At 41.2% G+C, this 17,602-nt stretch overlaps 1 protein-coding gene across 3 annotated transcripts in view; it reads left to right on the forward strand.

Annotated features, from left to right (window-relative positions):
- The window catches only part of TTC27 (tetratricopeptide repeat domain 27), a 179,743-nt gene that overhangs the window by 22,858 nt on the left and 139,283 nt on the right, over positions 1–17,602 (forward strand). For all 3 annotated transcript variants that reach the window (XM_003908490.3, XM_009183967.2, XM_021924742.2), the window contains 2 exons: positions 15,030–15,194; positions 17,361–17,494. In XM_003908490.3, the coding sequence (XP_003908539.1) occupies positions 15,030–15,194; positions 17,361–17,494 (299 nt within the window). The remainder of the gene's footprint in view (positions 1–15,029; positions 15,195–17,360; positions 17,495–17,602) is intronic.

Here is a 17,602-nt window from a genome sequence, read left to right on the forward strand (position 1 = left end):
CGCGCCCGGCCCTTTATGTATCTTTTTAAAAGGCAGGAACTGGGCCAGGCACGGTGGCTCACACCTGTAATCCCAGCACTTTGGGAGGCCGAGGCGGGTAGATCACGAGCTCAGGAGTTTGAGACCAGCCTGGCCAACATGGTGAAACCCCGTCTCTACTAAAATACAAAAATTAGCTGGGCGTGGTGGCGGGCACCTTAATCTGAGCTACTCAGGAGGCTGAGGCAGGAGAATTGCGTGAACCCAGGAGGCAGAGGTTGCAGTGAGCCAAGATCACGTCATTGCACTCCGGCCTGGGCGACAGGGCAAGACTGCATCTCAAAAAAATAAAATAAAATAAAATAAATAAATAAAATAAAATAAAATAAAAAGTAGGAACCATATGGTATGTTTTGGAGAGGATTCTATTCTGTGAGTTAAAATTAAGTTCCAAACCAGAAACTAAGATAGCTGGAAAATGTGACTTTAAGTGACTCATTCCCCAAGAGGTCTCAGTTCTTTTCTGTGTTGTATTTCAGCATGTCATCTGCTTTGCCTTGCAACTAAGAATTTTTTATGTTGCTGTTCTAGGCTAATCAATGGCACTTTTCAGTTTATCTAGTCATAAAATGGTCCATTTTGGCTAGGTGTAAATAGGTTCATAGCTAGTACTGAATTATAACCTTTCATGAACGATTTCATTTTTAAAATGTTTTGTTCTGGGATTTGATCCAAATGTTGTCCAAACGGTCACTTATAACTGAAATAAGATTCAGTGCCCAGAGAAGGGTATTATATTTGAAATCTTGCCCTTGAAGGATCATCAGAAAGTTGGCAGGATTGTTTTTTTCATTCTGTGAAATATAAGCAAAGGATTTTATGAACAACTATGATATTTAGGTTTTTGTCCAGACATGTTACACCAGTATAATACAGTGGAATGGAGCCTATCATAATGTCAGCATAACTTTGCTGGGCTGATTACGTCTATAATAGGAGTAGGTCAGAATCTTGAAAATATATTTCTCAGTACAATCTAAAGCATTCTTTTGGATGTCACACTAAATGAAAGCATGATTCTCTAAAGAACTACTTTGGGGCATACAACAATTGATCGTGGCATCCAGTGCTGAAAACATGTTATGTGTAGTGCATGAGAGGTAATATTGTACTTTAGCTGTTTGAAGATGACCTCATAAAGTCACTAAGAGAAACCGGGTTAAAATACTGTCATCAAGTCCTGCTGTGACGTTTCAGGCAGCTCTATGACTCTGGGATTAGGTTGTTTCCACATTGAAAAAGTGTTCAAAACAACAGTCTCCGCTGTGACTCATGCCTGTAATCCCAGCACTTTGGGAGGCTGACGCAGTGGATCACCTGAGGTCAAGAGTTCAAGACCAGCCTGGCCAACATGGTGAAACCTTATCTCTACTAAAAACATAAAAATTAGCCAGACATTGTGGTGTGTGCCTGTAATCCCAGCTACTCGGGAGGCTGAGGTAGGAGAATCTCTTGAACCCGGTGGTAGAGGTTGCAGTGAGCCAAAATCACACCACTGCACTCCAGCCTGGGTGACAGAGTGAGACTCCATCTCAAAAAAAAAAAAAAAGAAAAAAAAAAAAGAAAGAAAACAGTCATTTGGTAACTGATGCATACATTGATTTCTTTTCATAAATTTGATACTTTGGAATAAATGTTATTGAATGTACTAAACATCATTGTCTGTAATTATAATTGTCCATTAAGGATTTCATTTTAGCATAGCATTTAAGTAATCTCATGAGAAGAGATTTTGGTTTTAGCATACATTTTAAGTGTGGGTGACATTTTGATCCAGAATGTCACAAATATTCATTTCCAGGGAGAACCTCCTGATTTATTAAAATAAGAATATATGCCTATTGGGTCAACGTGCTCCTTTTTAAATTTAAACCTTGGGTTATCTATCTTCAAAGCTCAAAACTTTGCTTCCATTGTTGACTCATTGTTTTCCACCATTCTGCATTTCTAGCCAGTTCTTAAATCTTACCAATTCTTCCCCAAGGGACCCATATTGATCTCTCTTTTCCATATCTACAGCTTTTATCCTAATCTGAAATCTTTAGTTTGGAAAGGCCCTTTAGAGATAATCTTGTCTAGCTAAATCATTTTACAAAGAATTGAGACTTAGAGAAGTTGCCCAAGAACCAGCACAATGATGTGGAGTTTCTTACTCCAAGTCCTGCTGACACTTGCCCTTGCTTTTGATAATGCAGCTAACATTTCTGTAGTGTATACATCATATCAAGCACTCTTTGAAGTCTTTAATTATATTAACTAGCTTATTCCTCACAACTATGAGGTAGAGCCAAAGATGGTGTAATAGTGGATATAGTGTGCCTTTTAAAAAACACCTTTTTTTTTTTTGAGATGGAGTCTCGCTCAGTCGCCCAGGCTGGAGTGCAGTGGCGCGTCTCGGCTCATGGCAAGCTCCGCCTCCCGGGTTCATGCCCTTCTCCTGCCTCAGCCTCCTTAGTAACTGGGACTACAGGCGCCCGCCACTATGCCCAGCTAATTGTTTTTTGTATTTTTAGTAGAGACGGGGTTTCACTGTGTTAGCCAGGATGGTCTCGATCTCCTGACCTTGTGATCCGCCCGCCTCAGCCTCCCAAAGTGCTGGGATTACAGGCATGAGCCACCATGCCCAGCCTGACATAGCATTTTAAAATCTAGCTTTTAGTTCTTGATTCCCTGTGTGAACTCAAGCAGTTCACTTGACTTCTAAACCAAGGTTTGCTTCCTTATAAAATAATCTTTGAATTCTTTCCAGGTATAAAATAATGTGACGTTTTGTAGTCCAGCTTCTCATACTAATGGTGGACTCTTGGAAGTTTGTGTCTAAAAAATTATCCCCTTTTTTATTGGACAGTTTCAGAGATTACTTGGTGAAGGAGCTCATTTCATTGTTAAGATTAGTGATTGCTACAAAGCACTTTTTTTTTTTTTTGACAGAGTCTCGCTTTGTCACCCAGTACTTTTAAAATTAATTACAAAATCTTATATTGTCACTTTCATGCAGTATTTCTGCTAACTAGAGCTGTGCTGTTCAATATAGTAGCTACTAGCCATGTATGGCTACTTAAATTCAAATAAAGTAGAATAGATGAAATTGCAAATTCAGCTCCTCAGTTACTGGGCACATTTCAGGTGCTCAGAAGCCACATGTAGCTAATGGTTGCCATCTGGACAGTGCAGCTGTAGACTGCTCAATAACATCAGGGAAAGTTGCATTGAACAACACTGCTATTGAGTACTGGCTTGAGTGTTCTAAATGCCAATTTCATAATGTCTTATGTTTTTAATGAGGAAATTTTTTATTAGTCCCAGTTTTATCTTTGGCCTTCTATCTCCTGCTGAATTTGATATTTAATTTAATAAACTCTTGAGTGCTTGTTGTGTTCCAGAAACTGTGCTAGGTGCTGTGGATATCAGTGAACTTAGTGAGATAAGGACTAAAGTACAGGTTGGACAAACAGGTAATGCAGAGTAAGGAATGAGGGAGAGAATGTGATTGTTCTGAACCGGGAGGTCAGAGAAAGCTTCACCAAGTGGCTGATACTTGCACTGAATCTTAAAGAATGGTGGGGATTTTTTAGGTAGAGAACTTGGAAAGGACATGTACTATGTACAAAGAGAGGTACAGAGACTTGGAACGTCTTTGTGAATTTGGGAATTCCAGTAGTTTGGAATGCCTGGAGCGGAGTGTGAAGGGCGTGTGTCTCAGCTGATGAGATTTTCCGGATGGGGAGGAGCTAGATCATGAGGATGCTGGATTTTCATCTCCTTGGTGATCACCACGAAAGGGTTTTTAGAATATTTGCTCACACCGAGGATATTATTAGAGTTGTGATAGGTGCTGGGCCTATGCCTGTGGATGAGACACACATAGACCCTCCTTGGTAAACCTTACAAACTTGATGTGAGGTTGCAGCCAAATTCTACCCATCTTTTAAGGCCCCACCCTTCTGATAAGGTTTGTTCAATTATCCAATCTTTATGGGTTTCCCCCTCTGCTACTTTTGGTCAATGGCACACAATTTAGAATCAAACTAACTGCATATTGAATCATTCAATAATGATTGTGTGTCTTTGCTTCTTAGCTACCTAGCTCTTCCTACCCCACCCCATTTTTAGGGAAGAGTAGGACTTAAACCTTGCAGTAAGATCTAGCACAATTTTTTTTTTTTTTTTTTGAGACGGAGTCTCGCTCTGTCGCTTAGGCTGGAGTGCAGTGGCGTGATCTCGGCTCACTGCAAGCTCCGTCTTCCCGGTTCACGCTGTTCTCCTGCCTCAGCTTCCCAAGTAGCTGGGACTACAGGCGCCCGCCACCAGGCCTGGCTAATTTTTTTGTATTTTCAGTAGAGACAGGGTTTCACCGTGTTAGCCAGGATGGCCTCCATCTCCTGACCTCATGATCCGCCCACCTCGGCCTCCCAAAGTGCTGAGATTACAGGTGTGAGCCACTGTGCCCGGCCTGATTTAGCACAGTTCTAAGAATCACTAATAACTCAATCGATAGGGATTAAAGGTTATACAATGGAAGAGAGGGAGATAGTTGGGAAAGGAGAAAGGCAGGAGAACGAATGAAAAATTAGAGGGGTCCGCAACAGGAAATGAAGCTTGCAAAGTATAGCAGGAAGAGAATTTTTTTAGAGGAAATGAGTTGGAGTTGGCAAGCACTTTCCTATTTAGACATGATAGGCCATATTCCTCCCTGGTTTTCATGGCTTATCAAGAAAACCCTTGGAACAATTAAAATTTGAAACAGTCACAAACTTTTTTTTTTGAGACGGAGTCTTGCTCTGTTGCCCAGGCTGGAGTGCAGTGGCATGATCTTGGGTCACTGCAGCCTCCACATCCCAGGTTCAAGTGATTCTCCTGCCTCGGCCTCCCAAGTAGCTGGGATTACAGGTGCCCGCCACCACGCCCAGCTAATTTTTGTATTTTTAGTAGAGACGGTTTCACCATGTTGGCCAGGCTGATCTCAAACTCCTGATCTCAAGTGATCTGCTCGCTTTGGCCTCACAAAGTGCTGGGATTACAGGCATGAGCCACTTCGCCCAGCCCCTACTTATATTCTAATCCAGAGTTATCAGCTGTAACTTTTCCTTATTTTGCAGGTTCAGATATATTTCTTTTTTTTTCTTTTTTTTTGAGATGGAGTCTCGCTCTGTCGCCCAGGCTGGAGTACAGTGGTGCAATCTCGGTTCACTGCAACCTCTGCCTCCCGGGTTCAAGCGATTCTCCTGCCTCAGCCTCCTGAATAGCTGGGACTACAGGCGCCCGCCACCATGCACAGCTAATTTTTTTGTATTTTTAGTAGAGATGGAGTTTCACCATGTTGGCCAGGCCAGTTTCGAACTCCTGACCTCAAGTGATCCGTCCACCTCAGCCTCCCAAAGTGCCAGGATTACAGGTGTGAGCCACAACACCCTACCCCTACTTATTTTTATTCTAATCCAGAGTTACCAGCTGTAACTTTTCCTCATTTTGCACGTTCAAATAGATTTCTTTCTTTTTTTCTTTCTCTCTTTCTTTTTTTTTTTTTTTGAAATGGAGGCTTGCTTTGTTACCCAGACTGGAATGTGCTGGTGGAATCTTGGCTCACTGCAACCTCTGCCTCCCGGGTTCAAGTGATTCTCCCGCCTCAGCCTCCCAAGCAGCTGGGACTACAGGTACTCACCACCACAACCAGCTAATTTTTGTATTTTTAGTAGAGATAGGGTTTCACCATGTTGGCCAGGCTGCTCTCAAACTCCTGACCTCAAGTGATCTGCCTGCCTCAGCCTCCGAAAGTGCTGGGATTACAGGTGTGAGCCACTGTGCCCGGCCTAGGTTCAGATATATTTCAAGCCATCATCTTTCATACTATTGTTATTTCTGAATCTGTATCTCTATGCAGGTATTACCTGGAGACATTATTTGTTTTTCTTTATGCTTGTCTGATATTTATGAAATTCAGCTTCTCAGGAGCATGTGGATGTTTGGTTGACTGTACTGCTCTGGGGGAAACAGCAGTTCTCTATCTTCATTGCTCTTTTTTCCTCAGAGTTTTATGTCTTCATCAGTAGCTTAATTACATTGGAAAGTTTTTCTGCTGAATACTTCTGACAGCTTTCAACTTTTACTCTATATCGGAAGCTTTAAAAATAGATAAAAGCCTCAATCCTTCTTAAACTTGTTCATACAGAGATCGGGCCTTCTTACTTTCCAAACTTTGAAAATGTATGATTTTTTGAAGTTTGAAACTGCTGTGTCAGGTCGTAGCCTTTGTCTCTTTTCTCATCTGCCTTTGGGCAACGTTTTCTCATTATTCTTTCCACTTAGGGCAGGTGAAACTGAAAAGTTACGTTTTTGTATGCTAAAAGTGATGTAAAATAATTTAGCAGTTATTCCACTTGAATAAGCATATCTTGGTGATAAACTCTCTGTTTCTGTTTGCTTGGAGATGTTCTTGTTTCTCTCCTTGAACTGTTGACTAAAAGATTCTAGGCAGCACCATGAAGATACTTTTCTGTCTTTCTTTCTTTTTTTTTTTTTTTTTTTGAGACAGTCTCACTCTTGTCGCCCGGGCTAGAGTGGGAGTGCAGTGGCACAATCTACATTCACTGCAACCTCTGCCTCCTGGGTTCAAGCAATTCTTCCACCCCAGCCTCTCTAGTAGCTGGGATTGCAGGCCACCACACCCGGCTAATTTTTGTGTTTTTAGTAGAGACAGGGTTTCACCATGTTGGCCAGGCTGGTCTTGAATTCCTGACCTCAGGCGTGAGCCACCACTCCTGGCCATGTTTTTGGTTTTCGTTGTTGGTGTTGAGAAATCAGTATTGGTCCAGTTGCTCTTTCTGTGTAACTAGTCCACCTATTTTCTTTTGCTCGTCTTAAGCTTTTTACTTTGTATTTGCGGTTCTTTAGTTGAACTATGAGGTAGGTATGGATGCTTTTTCTTTTTTTCTTTTTTTTTGTTTTCTTTTGAGACTAGGTCTGGCTCTGTCACCCAGGCTGGAGTGCAGTGGTGTGATCTTGGCTCACTGCCACCTCCACCTCGCAGGCTCAAGTAATTCTCCTACCTCAGCCTCCTGAGTGGCTGAGACTACAAGGCGCACACTACCATGCCCAGCTAATTTTTGTATTTTTAGTAGAAATGAGGTTTCACCATGTTGGCCAGGCTGGTCTCGAACTCCTGAGCTCAGATGACCCGCCCGCCTTGACCTCCCAGGGTGCTAAGATTACAAGCATGAGCCATCATGCCCGAGCTCCCCTACTTTATTTATCCAACATTTGATCTCTGAACGTATAAGATAATGCAGAGAAAGCACGGAAGTACAAGAACAAAGCCAGTTATACTGATAGTACATGCATATATACATATGTATAGATAGGTGAGCAGAAAAGTTGGTAGGTAGATAGGAGGGAAGATAGATATATACAACCAATTTTGGGCATTTGTGTGACTTATTTATGTATTCTTAGTACAGTTTAAATTTGATAGTAGACCTACCTGAGCTATCACAACTTAGTAAGCCTTATTAAATGCAGTAAATGTCCTTTCCATGATACTTGAGAGAAGATTTTTAAGAACCTTGGCCAACCCTTGTGTCCCTTGATTTTTGCATCCAGAACATTTTGGGAAGATTACTGTCATTGGCAGCCAAGCAAAATTGTGTCACTTGTGAATTGTACTAAGGTCATAGAAGGTTATTATATTTCTGAGAGTAATGACTAGACACTCAGGAATAATGGGCAGACAAAAGGAGAAGAACATTAAAAAAAAAGAAGCCCTCGTCAAGAGCATTAAGTATTATTGGATCCAGCTTTTCCTGGGTTTGGTTTGCATGGATGAAATCTATTCAGGGGTTTTCATAGTGAAGTTCACGTTAGGATGCCTATGTGCCTTCTGAGGTGAGGCATGTGCATCTTGACTTACTCTCTTTGACTCCAGAGAATCTCTTAAGTGGACTATAGAAAAACACTGTCTTTCTTTTTCAGACCCATTTAAATTTCAGCTCACATAAAGACAAAGGGGTATCTGTTTCTTAGCTGTAGGTGTTTCTGCCAGATTATAGGTGATAAAGTAGATTGGGCTTTTGTAGCATCAGCTCTGCACCTTTATCCTTCCCCTGACAACTTCTCCGTACCCCTTTTCCCTACAAGCTTGGATTCACATCCTGGCATTGCCACTTAATGAGGTGACTAGTCAGTAAACTGAGCTCAATTTTCTTTTATTTTTTTAATTTTAATTTAATTTAATTTAATTTAATTTTTTTTTTGAGACAGAGTTTCATTCCTTTTTTGCTCAGGCTGGAGTGCAATGGCTCTATCTCAGCTTACTACAGCCTCCAGCTTCAGGGTTCAAGTGATTCTCCAGCCTCAGCCTCCCGAGAAGCTGGCATTTCAGGAGCGTGCCAGCACGTCCAGCTAATTTTATATTTTTGGTAGAGACGGGGTTTCACCACGTTGGCCAGGCTGGTCTCAATCTCCTGACCTCAGGTGATCCACTGCTTCGGCCTCCCAAAGTGCTGGGATTACAGACATGAGCCACTGCACCTGGCCCTATTTAACATTTTTTTCTTTTTTTTTGAGACGGAATCTTGCTCTGTCGCCCAGGCTGGAGTGCAGTGGCGTGATCTCCGCTCACTGCAAGCTCTGCCTCCCGGGTTCACGCCATTCTCCTGCCTCAGCCTCCCGAGTAGCTGGGAGTACAGGCCCCCGCAACCACGCCCATATGTTTCGTAGAGACGGGGTTTCACCGTGTTAGCCAGGATGGTCTCGATCTCCTGACCTCGCGATCCACCCGCCTCGGCCTCCCAAAGTGCTGGGATTACAGGTGTGAGCCACTGTGCCTGGCCTTTTAAAGTTTTTTCAGAGACTGCTCCGATGCTTAGGCTGGAGTGCAGTGGTATAATAATAACTCACTGCAACCTCAACCTCCTGGGCTCAAGCGATCCTACCACTTCAGCCTCCCCAGCATCTGGGACTACAGGAGCATACTACCATGCTTGACTAATTTATTGTAGAGATGTGGTCTTGCTATGTTGCCCAGTCCGGTCTTGAATTCCTGGCTTCAAGTGATACTCTTACTCAGCCTCCCCAAGTGCTGGAATTGTAGGTGTGAGGCTCTGTGCCCAGCCTGAGCTCAATTTTATAATGAATTAAGTGGAGATAATGTCAGCCTCCAATACATCATTGTGAGAATTAAATAACACAACATGTAAAATACCCATTGCTAGGCAGAGTAGATATTAGTAAAAATAACTTCTCTTTCAGTTTGAATGATGGGAAAACTGTCATCAGCCTTTGTGTTCCATTCATTCATTATGTATTCATTCTGGTAGGTTATTTTGTGAAATGCTGGCTAACATATTGGAAACATTTGTGAGATATAGTTTGTCAGCGATATTAGAGAAGGGAATTCTGTTTGGAGGATCAATTGGATAAGGGTACCTGTTAGACACCCTTGTTACTTGGTGTATGTCAACTAGCCTGTCTTTATATGTAATTAATTTTGACAGTCATTTTATTTCAGATGCTGTTTTACTAGGTTATTATCCTCCATTCTTTTCATCTTAGATATTGAGAGAAATAAATTGGAATCTGACTGCCAAGCTAATATTCACTTATTCTTTATTTGATGTTCATACTGTATTAGACATATGGATGTTTATCTGTTTCCCTTTTTCTTTGATTTTTAGAGACAGGGTCTAGTCTGTCACCTAGACTGGAGTGCAGTAGCACAGTCATAACTCACTGCAACCTTGAACTTTTGGGTTCAAATGATCCTCCCGCCTCAGCCTCCTGAGTACTTGGAATTTCAGGCATGCTCCACTATGCCTGACTAACATTTTTATTTTTTTGTTGAGATGAAGCCACTCTGTGTTGCTCAGGCTTGTCGTGAACTCCTGGCTTCAAGCAATCTTTCCGCCTAGGTCTTCCTAAGCACTTGGATTATAGCGTGAGCCACCATGCCCAGCCTCCCCATTTCTTTCAAGGGAGAAGTTCTACATTCTCTATGAAGAAAACTTGTAAACTGATATCCTCTTCATCAGATTTTCTGTGTTGCCTCTTTTTTTTTTTTTCTTTTTTTTAAGGGTCTCATTGAAGTACAACTCTTTATTTTTTCTTTATCTTACCAGTTTGATATTTGGTTCTAACCAGTTTCTTCCATGCATACATTTTCATACTACATAAATATGTTTAACTGTTGCATATTCATGGTACTTTGCATCAACACCTTATGTTGCCATTAAAAAAAATTTTATTTTATTATACTTTAAGTTCTGGGATACATGTGCAGAACATGCAGGTTTGTTACATAGGTATGCACATGCTATGGTGGTTTGCTGCATCCGTCAACCTATCATCTACATTAGGTATTTCTCCTAATGCTATCCCTCCCTTAGTCTCCTACCCACCATGATGTTCCCCTCCGTGTGTCCATGTGTTCTCATTGTTCAACTCCTATGAGAACATGCAGTGTTTGTTTTTCTGTTCCTGTGTTAGTTTGCTGAGAATGATGGTTTCCATCTTCATCCATGTCACTGCAAAAGACATGAAATCATCCTTTTTTATGGCCGCATAGTATTCCATGATGTATATGTGCCACATTTTCTTTTTTTTTTTTTTTTTTTTTTTGAGACGGAGTCTTGCTCTGTTGCCCAGGCTGGAGTGCAGTGGCGCAATCTTGGCTCACTGCAAGCTCCGCCTCCCGGGTTCACGCCATTCTCCTGCCTCAGCCTCCTGAGTAGCTGGGACTACAGGCGCCCGCCGCTGCGCCCGGCTAATTTTTTCTATTTTTAGTAGAGACGGGGTTTCACCATGGTCTCGATCTCCTGACCTTGTGATCCACCCGCCTCGGCCTCCCAAAGTGCTGGGATTATAGGCGTGAGCCACCCCGCCCGGCCATGCCACATTTTCTTTATCCAGTCTATCATTGATGGGCATTTGGGTTGACTCCAAGTCTTTGCTATTGTGAACAGTGCTGCAGTAAACATATGTGTGCATGTGTTTTCATAGTAGAATGATTTATAATCCTTTGGGTATATACTCAGTAATGGGATTACTGGGTCAAATGGTAATTCTGGTTCTAGATCCTTGAGGAATCGTCACACTGTCTTCCACAATGGTTGAACTGATTTACATTCCCACCTACAGTGTAAAAGTGTTCCTATTTCTCCACATCCTCTCCAGCATCTGTTGTTTCCTTTTTAATGATCGCCATTCTAACTGGCATGAGGTGGTATCTCAGTGTGGTTTTGATTTGCACTTCTCTAATGACCAGTGATGATGAGCTTTTTTTCATATGTTTATTGACCTCATAAGTGTCTTTTGTTGAGAAATGTCTGTTCATATCCTTCGCCCACTTTTTGATGGAGTTGTTTTTTCTTGTAAATTTGTTTAAGTTCTTTGTAGATTCTGGATATTAGCCCTTTGTCAGATGGATAGATTGCAAAACTTTTCTCTCATTCTGTAGGTTGCCTGTTCACTCTGATGGTAGTTTCTTTTGCTGTACGGAAGCACTTTAGTTCAATTAGATCCCATATGTCAATTTTGGCTTTTGTTGCCATTGCTTTTGGTGTTTTAGACATGAAGTCCTTGCCCATGCCTATGTCCTGAATGGTATTGCCTAGGTTTTCTAATAGGATTTTTATGGTTTTATGTCTTATGTTTAAGTCTTTAATCCATCTTGAGTTAATTTTTGTATAAGGTGTAAGGAAGGCGTCCATTTGCAGTTTTCTGCATATGGTTAGCCAGTTTTCCCAACACCATTTATTAAATAGGGAATTCTTTCCCTGTTGCTTGTTTTTGTCATGTTTGTCAAAGATCAAATGGTTGTAGATGTTTGGCGTTATTTCTGAGGCCTCTGCTCTGTTTCATTGGTCTATATATTTGTTTTGGTACTGGTACAATGCTATTTTGGTTACTGTAGCTTTGTAGTATAGTTTGAAGTCAGGTAGTGTGATGCCTCCAGCTTTGTTCTTTTTGCTTAGGATTGTCTTGGTTATACAGGCTCTTTTTGGTTCCATATGAAATTTAAAGTAGTTTTTTTCTAATTCTGTGAAGAAAGTCGATGGTAGCTTGATGGGGATAGCATTGAATCTATAAATTACTTTGGGCAGTATGGCCATTTTCATAATATTGATTCTTCCTATCTGTGAGCATGGAATGTTTTTCCATTTGTTTGTGCCCTTTCTTATTTCCTTGAGCAGTGGTTTGTAGTTCTCCTTTTGAAAAGGTTCTTCACTTCCCTTGTAAGCTGTATTTTATTCTCTTTGTAACAGTTTTGAATGGGAGTTCACTAATGGTTTGGCTCTCTATTATTGGTGTATAGGAATATGTGTGATTTTTGTAGATTGATTTTGTATCCTGAGACTTTGCGGAAGTTGCTTATCAGCTTAAGGAGATTTTGGGCTAAGACCATGGGGTTTTCTAAATATACGATAATGTCATGTGCAAACAGAGACAAATTGACTTCCTCTCTTCCTATTTGAATACCCTTTATTTCTTTCTCTTGACTGATTGCCCTGGCCAGAACTTCCAATACTATGTTGAATAGGAATGGTGAGAGAGGGCATCCTTGTCTTGTGCCAGTTTTCAAAGGGACTGCTTCCAGCTTTTGCCCATTCAGTGTGATATTAACTGTGGGTTTGTCATAAATATCTGTTATTATTTTGAGATCCATTCCATCAATACCTAGTTTATTGAGAGTTTTTAGCATGAAGGCGTGTTGAAGTTTATCGAAGGCTTTTTCTGCATCTGTTGAGATAAACATGTAGTTTTTGTCTCGGTTCTGTTTATGTGATGGATTACATTTAATAATTTGCATCTGTTGAACCAGCCTTGCATCCCAGGGATGAAGCCAACTTGATTGTGGTGGATAAGCTTTTTGATGTGCTGCTGGATTCAGTTTGCCAGTGTTTTATTTAGGATTTTCGCGTCAATGTTCATCAGGGATATTGGCCTGAAATTTTCTTTTTTTGTGTGTGTGTCTCTGCCAGGTTTTGGTATCAGGATGATGCTGGCCTCATAAAATGAGTTAGGGAGGATTCCTTCTTTTTCTATCGATTGGAATAGTTTCAGAAGGAATGGTACCAGTTCCTCTTTGTACCTCTGGTAGAATTTGGCTGTGAATCCGTCTGGTCCTGGGCTGTTTTTGGTTGGTAGGCTATTAATTACTGTCTCAATTTCAGAACTTGTTATTGGTCTATTCAGGGATTTGACTTCTTCCTGGTTTAGTCTTGGGGGGGTGTATGTGTCCAGGAATTTATCCATTTCTCCTAGATTTTCTAGTTTATTTGCGTAGAGGTGTTTATAGTATTCTCTGATGGTAGTTTCTATTTCTGTGGGATCAGTGGTGCTATCCCCTTTATCATTTTTTACTGCATCTATTTGATTCTTCTCTCTTTTCTTCTTTATTAGTCTGGCTAGTGGTCTATCTATTTTGTTAACCTTTTCAAAAAACCAGCTCCTGTATTCATTGATTTTTTTCAAAGGGTTTTTCGTGTCTCTGTCTCCTTCAGTTCTGCTGTGATCTTAGATATTTCTTGCCTTCTGCTAGCTTTTGAATTTGTTTGCTCTTGCTTCTCTAGTTCTTTCAATTGTGATGTTAGGGTGTCGATTTTTTATCTTTCCCGCTCTCTCCTATGGGCATTTAGTGCTATAAATTTCCCACTAAACACTGCTTTAGCTGTGTCCCAGAGATTCTTTGTTTACACTATGTGGGGAAAACCACCTACTCAAGCCTCAGTAATGGCGAACACGTCTGCCTCCACCAAACTGGAGCATCCTAGGTCGACCAGACTGCTGTGCTGGCAGCGAGAATTTCAAGCCAGTGGATCATAACTTGCTGGGCTTCGTGGGGGTAGGATCAGCTGAGCTAGACCACTTGGCTCCCTGACTTCGGGCCCCTTTCCAGGGGAGTGAATGGCTCTTGTGTCTTGCTGGCATTCCAGGAGCCACTGGGGTGTGAAAAAGAACTTCTGCAGCTAGCTTGGTGTCTGCCCAAATGGCTGCTCAGTTTTGTGCTTGAAACCCAGGGCCCTGGTGGTGTAGGCACCCAAGGGAATCTCCTGGTCTGCGGGTTGCGAACATGGGAAAAGCTTAGTATCTGGGCCAGAATGCACCGTTTCTCGTGGTACAGTCCCTCAGGACTTCCCTTGGCTAGGGGAGAGAGTTCCCGGAACTCTTGTGCTTCCTGGGTGAGGCAACGCATCACCCTGCTTTGGCCTGCCCTCCATGGGCTGCACCCACTGTCTAACCAGTCCCAGTGAGAGGAGCCTGGTACTTCAGTTGGAAATGCAAAAATCACCTACTTTCTGCCTTGATTTCTCTGGGAGCTGCAGACCGGAGCTGTTCCTATTGGCCATCTTGACAGCCAGCCACCCCTGGCCATTTTTTTTTTTTTTTTTTGGAGGCAGTGTCTGGCTCTGCCGCTCAGGCTGGAGTGCAGTGGTACGATCTCAGCTCACTGCAATCTCTGCCTCCCAGGTTCAAGCGATTCTCCTGCCTCAGCCTCCTGAGTAGCTGGGATTACAGGCGCACGCCACCATACTGGCTAATTTTTGTATTTTTAGTAGAGATGGAGTTTCACCATGTTGGTCAGGCTGGTCTCGAACGCCTGGCCTCGTTATCTGCCCGCTTCAACCTCCCAAAGTACTGGGATTACAGGTGTGAGCCACTGCGCCCGTCCCCCCACCAAATTTTTTTTTTTTTTTTTTTTTTTGCATGGTTTAGACAAATCCTCTGAGAAAGAGCAAGGTTATGAATCATCTCCCAGGATTGTGTGGAATAAAGGAGATGGTGTACATAATGTCCTTAGCTCATGTCTGGAGCATATAAGTGCTTAGAGAATGCTGGCTGGTAGCTATTAGTGTTCCTGTATTCCTCACGTCTTAATGTTTAAAATTATTTAACAACAGAGACTATGTACTATATACTTTATGTATTATAGACTCTATTTTCCACATTAATATATTTTTATTCTCATAATTTTTAATGTTTTATCTTTTGTCTTACAGTGATGAAACTACAGAATCTGTTTGTAGATGATTCAGGTCGATACTTGGCTATTCAATTCCATCTGGAATGTGCATATGTGTTTTTATATTATTATGAGTACAGAAAAGCGAAAGATCAGTTGAATATTGCTAAGAACATCAGCCAATTACAAATTGATTTGACAGGTAAGACTTTTATTTTTTGTGGATAATTGATTTTATTTTTATGATAAAACTGTATACATTGGCAGTTTGTATTGTATGTTTGTATTTGATTTTCTATATCCTATTTGCTTTACAAATGTAGACTTTAAAGGTTTCATTTACAAATTTATAGTTTATAACAAATTTGAAATGATATATTTTCCTTATTTCTAGAGTTTTCCATTTATTGCGCTGATCTATTTAGACGTGTTAGTAATAGCAGCCAGGCAGTACAGAAACATGCTTTTGAGCCTTTGGGGGATGGGCCCATAGAGGCCTTTCCTGACTAAGTTTGGCCTCTCTGCATTGCCCTTTCTTGTAAATACCCACCTGTTCCTTCCATCTTGCTTTTTTTTTTTTTTTTAGAATGAGTCTCCCTCTGTTGCCCAGGCTGGAGTGCAGTGGCGCCATCTTAGCTCACTGCAACCTCAGTCTGCCGGGTTTGAGCAATTCTCCTTCTTCCGCCTCCTGACTAGCTGGGATTACAGTGCCCGCCACCTCGCCTGTCTAATTTTTTTTTTTTTGTACTTTTAGTAGAGATGGGGTTTCAGCATGTTGACCAGGCTGGTTTTGAACTCCTGACCTCAAGTGATCCACCTGCCTCGGCCTCCCAAAGTACTGGAATTACGGGCGTGAGCCACCACTCCCAGCCCACATTCTCTGCTTCTTATCGAGCTAGTTCTATAAGTAAAATCCTTCCGATGTATTATGAATAAACATGATTTTGTGGGCTTGTCTCAGATTGTAGCTACCTTTTGTTACATTGTGTGTGGGGGTAAAATTGTTTAATATTGAGCTTGTAACTTGGAACAATGGCCATGTATCAGCTGGAGCAATGGCCATGTGTAAGTTGTCTGTATATGAAAATATATATAATGTATCTTGTGAGGTTAGTTTCAGAAGTTATGTTTTTAAATATTTTGATCCTAGGAGGCTTTTTTGGGACTTTTGATGACATAATACTTAATTGTTGGTATATTTACTAGCTAGTTCTTCATATTTTGTTTTCTAAGTTAGGGTTGAAGAACTTAGAAATACAAGTGTGGTGTTCACAAATACGAGAATCAGTTTATTCTTTTTTCCCACTCATCTATAGCCTTACTATAAAAAGTAAGCTGTGGCCAGGTGCTGTGGCTTACATTTGTAATCCCAGCACTTTGAGAGGCCGAGGCGGGCAGATCATGAGGTCAGGAGATTGAGACCATCCTGGCCAACATGGCAAAACCCCGTCTCACTAAAAATACAAAAATTAGCTGGACATAGTGGCACCAGCCTGTAATCCCAGCTACTCGGGAGGCTGAGGCAGGAGATTCACTTGAACCAGGGAGTGGGAGGTTGCAGTGAGCCGAGATCGTGCTGCTGCACTACAGCCTGGCGACAGTGCAAGACTCCGTCTCATAACAACAAATAAATAAAATAAAAATGAAATAGTAAGCTGTGTTGAACAATTTCAGTGTCTATATTTAGCATAACGTATTTAAAAGGTTAATGTATAACTTAGAGCCAGACTCATAACAGGGTAAAATCCAGACTTCCTAGACTGGTCTCTGTAATCAAGGGTTTTTATAATCTGACCTTGTCCAGAGATTGGATGTTGGAACTTTTGCTTCCCTTAAAGTGGTTTGAAAACAGCTATTCTGCAGCAAGTTATTTCAGAGACATAATGAAAAAATTTTGGTCTTATATGAAGTCAGATAGTGTAATAAACTGTTGATTTAGAACCAAAAGATCCTGCCTTTCAGCTCTGGCTCTGATGCTGAGAAGCCCTGTGATCATGAACAAGTGATTGTATTCTCTAGAACTTTTGTTTTTGTCATCTGTGAGAAAGAGATAATAATAGTTCTTCTACCCACAACACTCAATGTGTTACTTTTTTTTTTTTTTTTTTTTTTTTTAAGGGTGGTAGTTTGATGCAATAATTAGTATGTGGAATCTAGTGGCAGAAATCCTGGGTTTGAGTCTGATACCAGAGCTTAATGACTTTTTAATTTTATAAGTCATTTAAAACCTGAGACTGGGCCTCAGTACTTTCTTATGTGAAATGGAGAAAATATCTTGTAAACTCTAAAGCACTTTGAAAATATTGCTCTTCATGACTGTACAGTAGATCTGATAGGTAACTCAGTAGATATTTTATTGTTTTTTCAGGTGCTTTGGGAAAAAGAACACGGTTCCAGGAAAATTATGTCGCACAACTGATTCTAGATGTAAGAAGGGAAGGGGATGTCCTTTCAAATTGTGAATTCACTCCAGCACCCACTCCTCAGGAACACTTAACCAAGGCAAGTAGGATTGCAAGTTATTAGATTCAATTAATACCTGAGTCTAACAATTTCAATAGGTGAGCACCATAGAAACACTGAGTGGGTTGGGGACGGACTTCATTTTAT

This window comes from Papio anubis, chromosome 14 (assembly GCF_008728515.1).
Source record: "Papio anubis isolate 15944 chromosome 14, Panubis1.0, whole genome shotgun sequence".
NCBI classification, from domain to species: domain Eukaryota; kingdom Metazoa; phylum Chordata; class Mammalia; order Primates; family Cercopithecidae; genus Papio; species Papio anubis.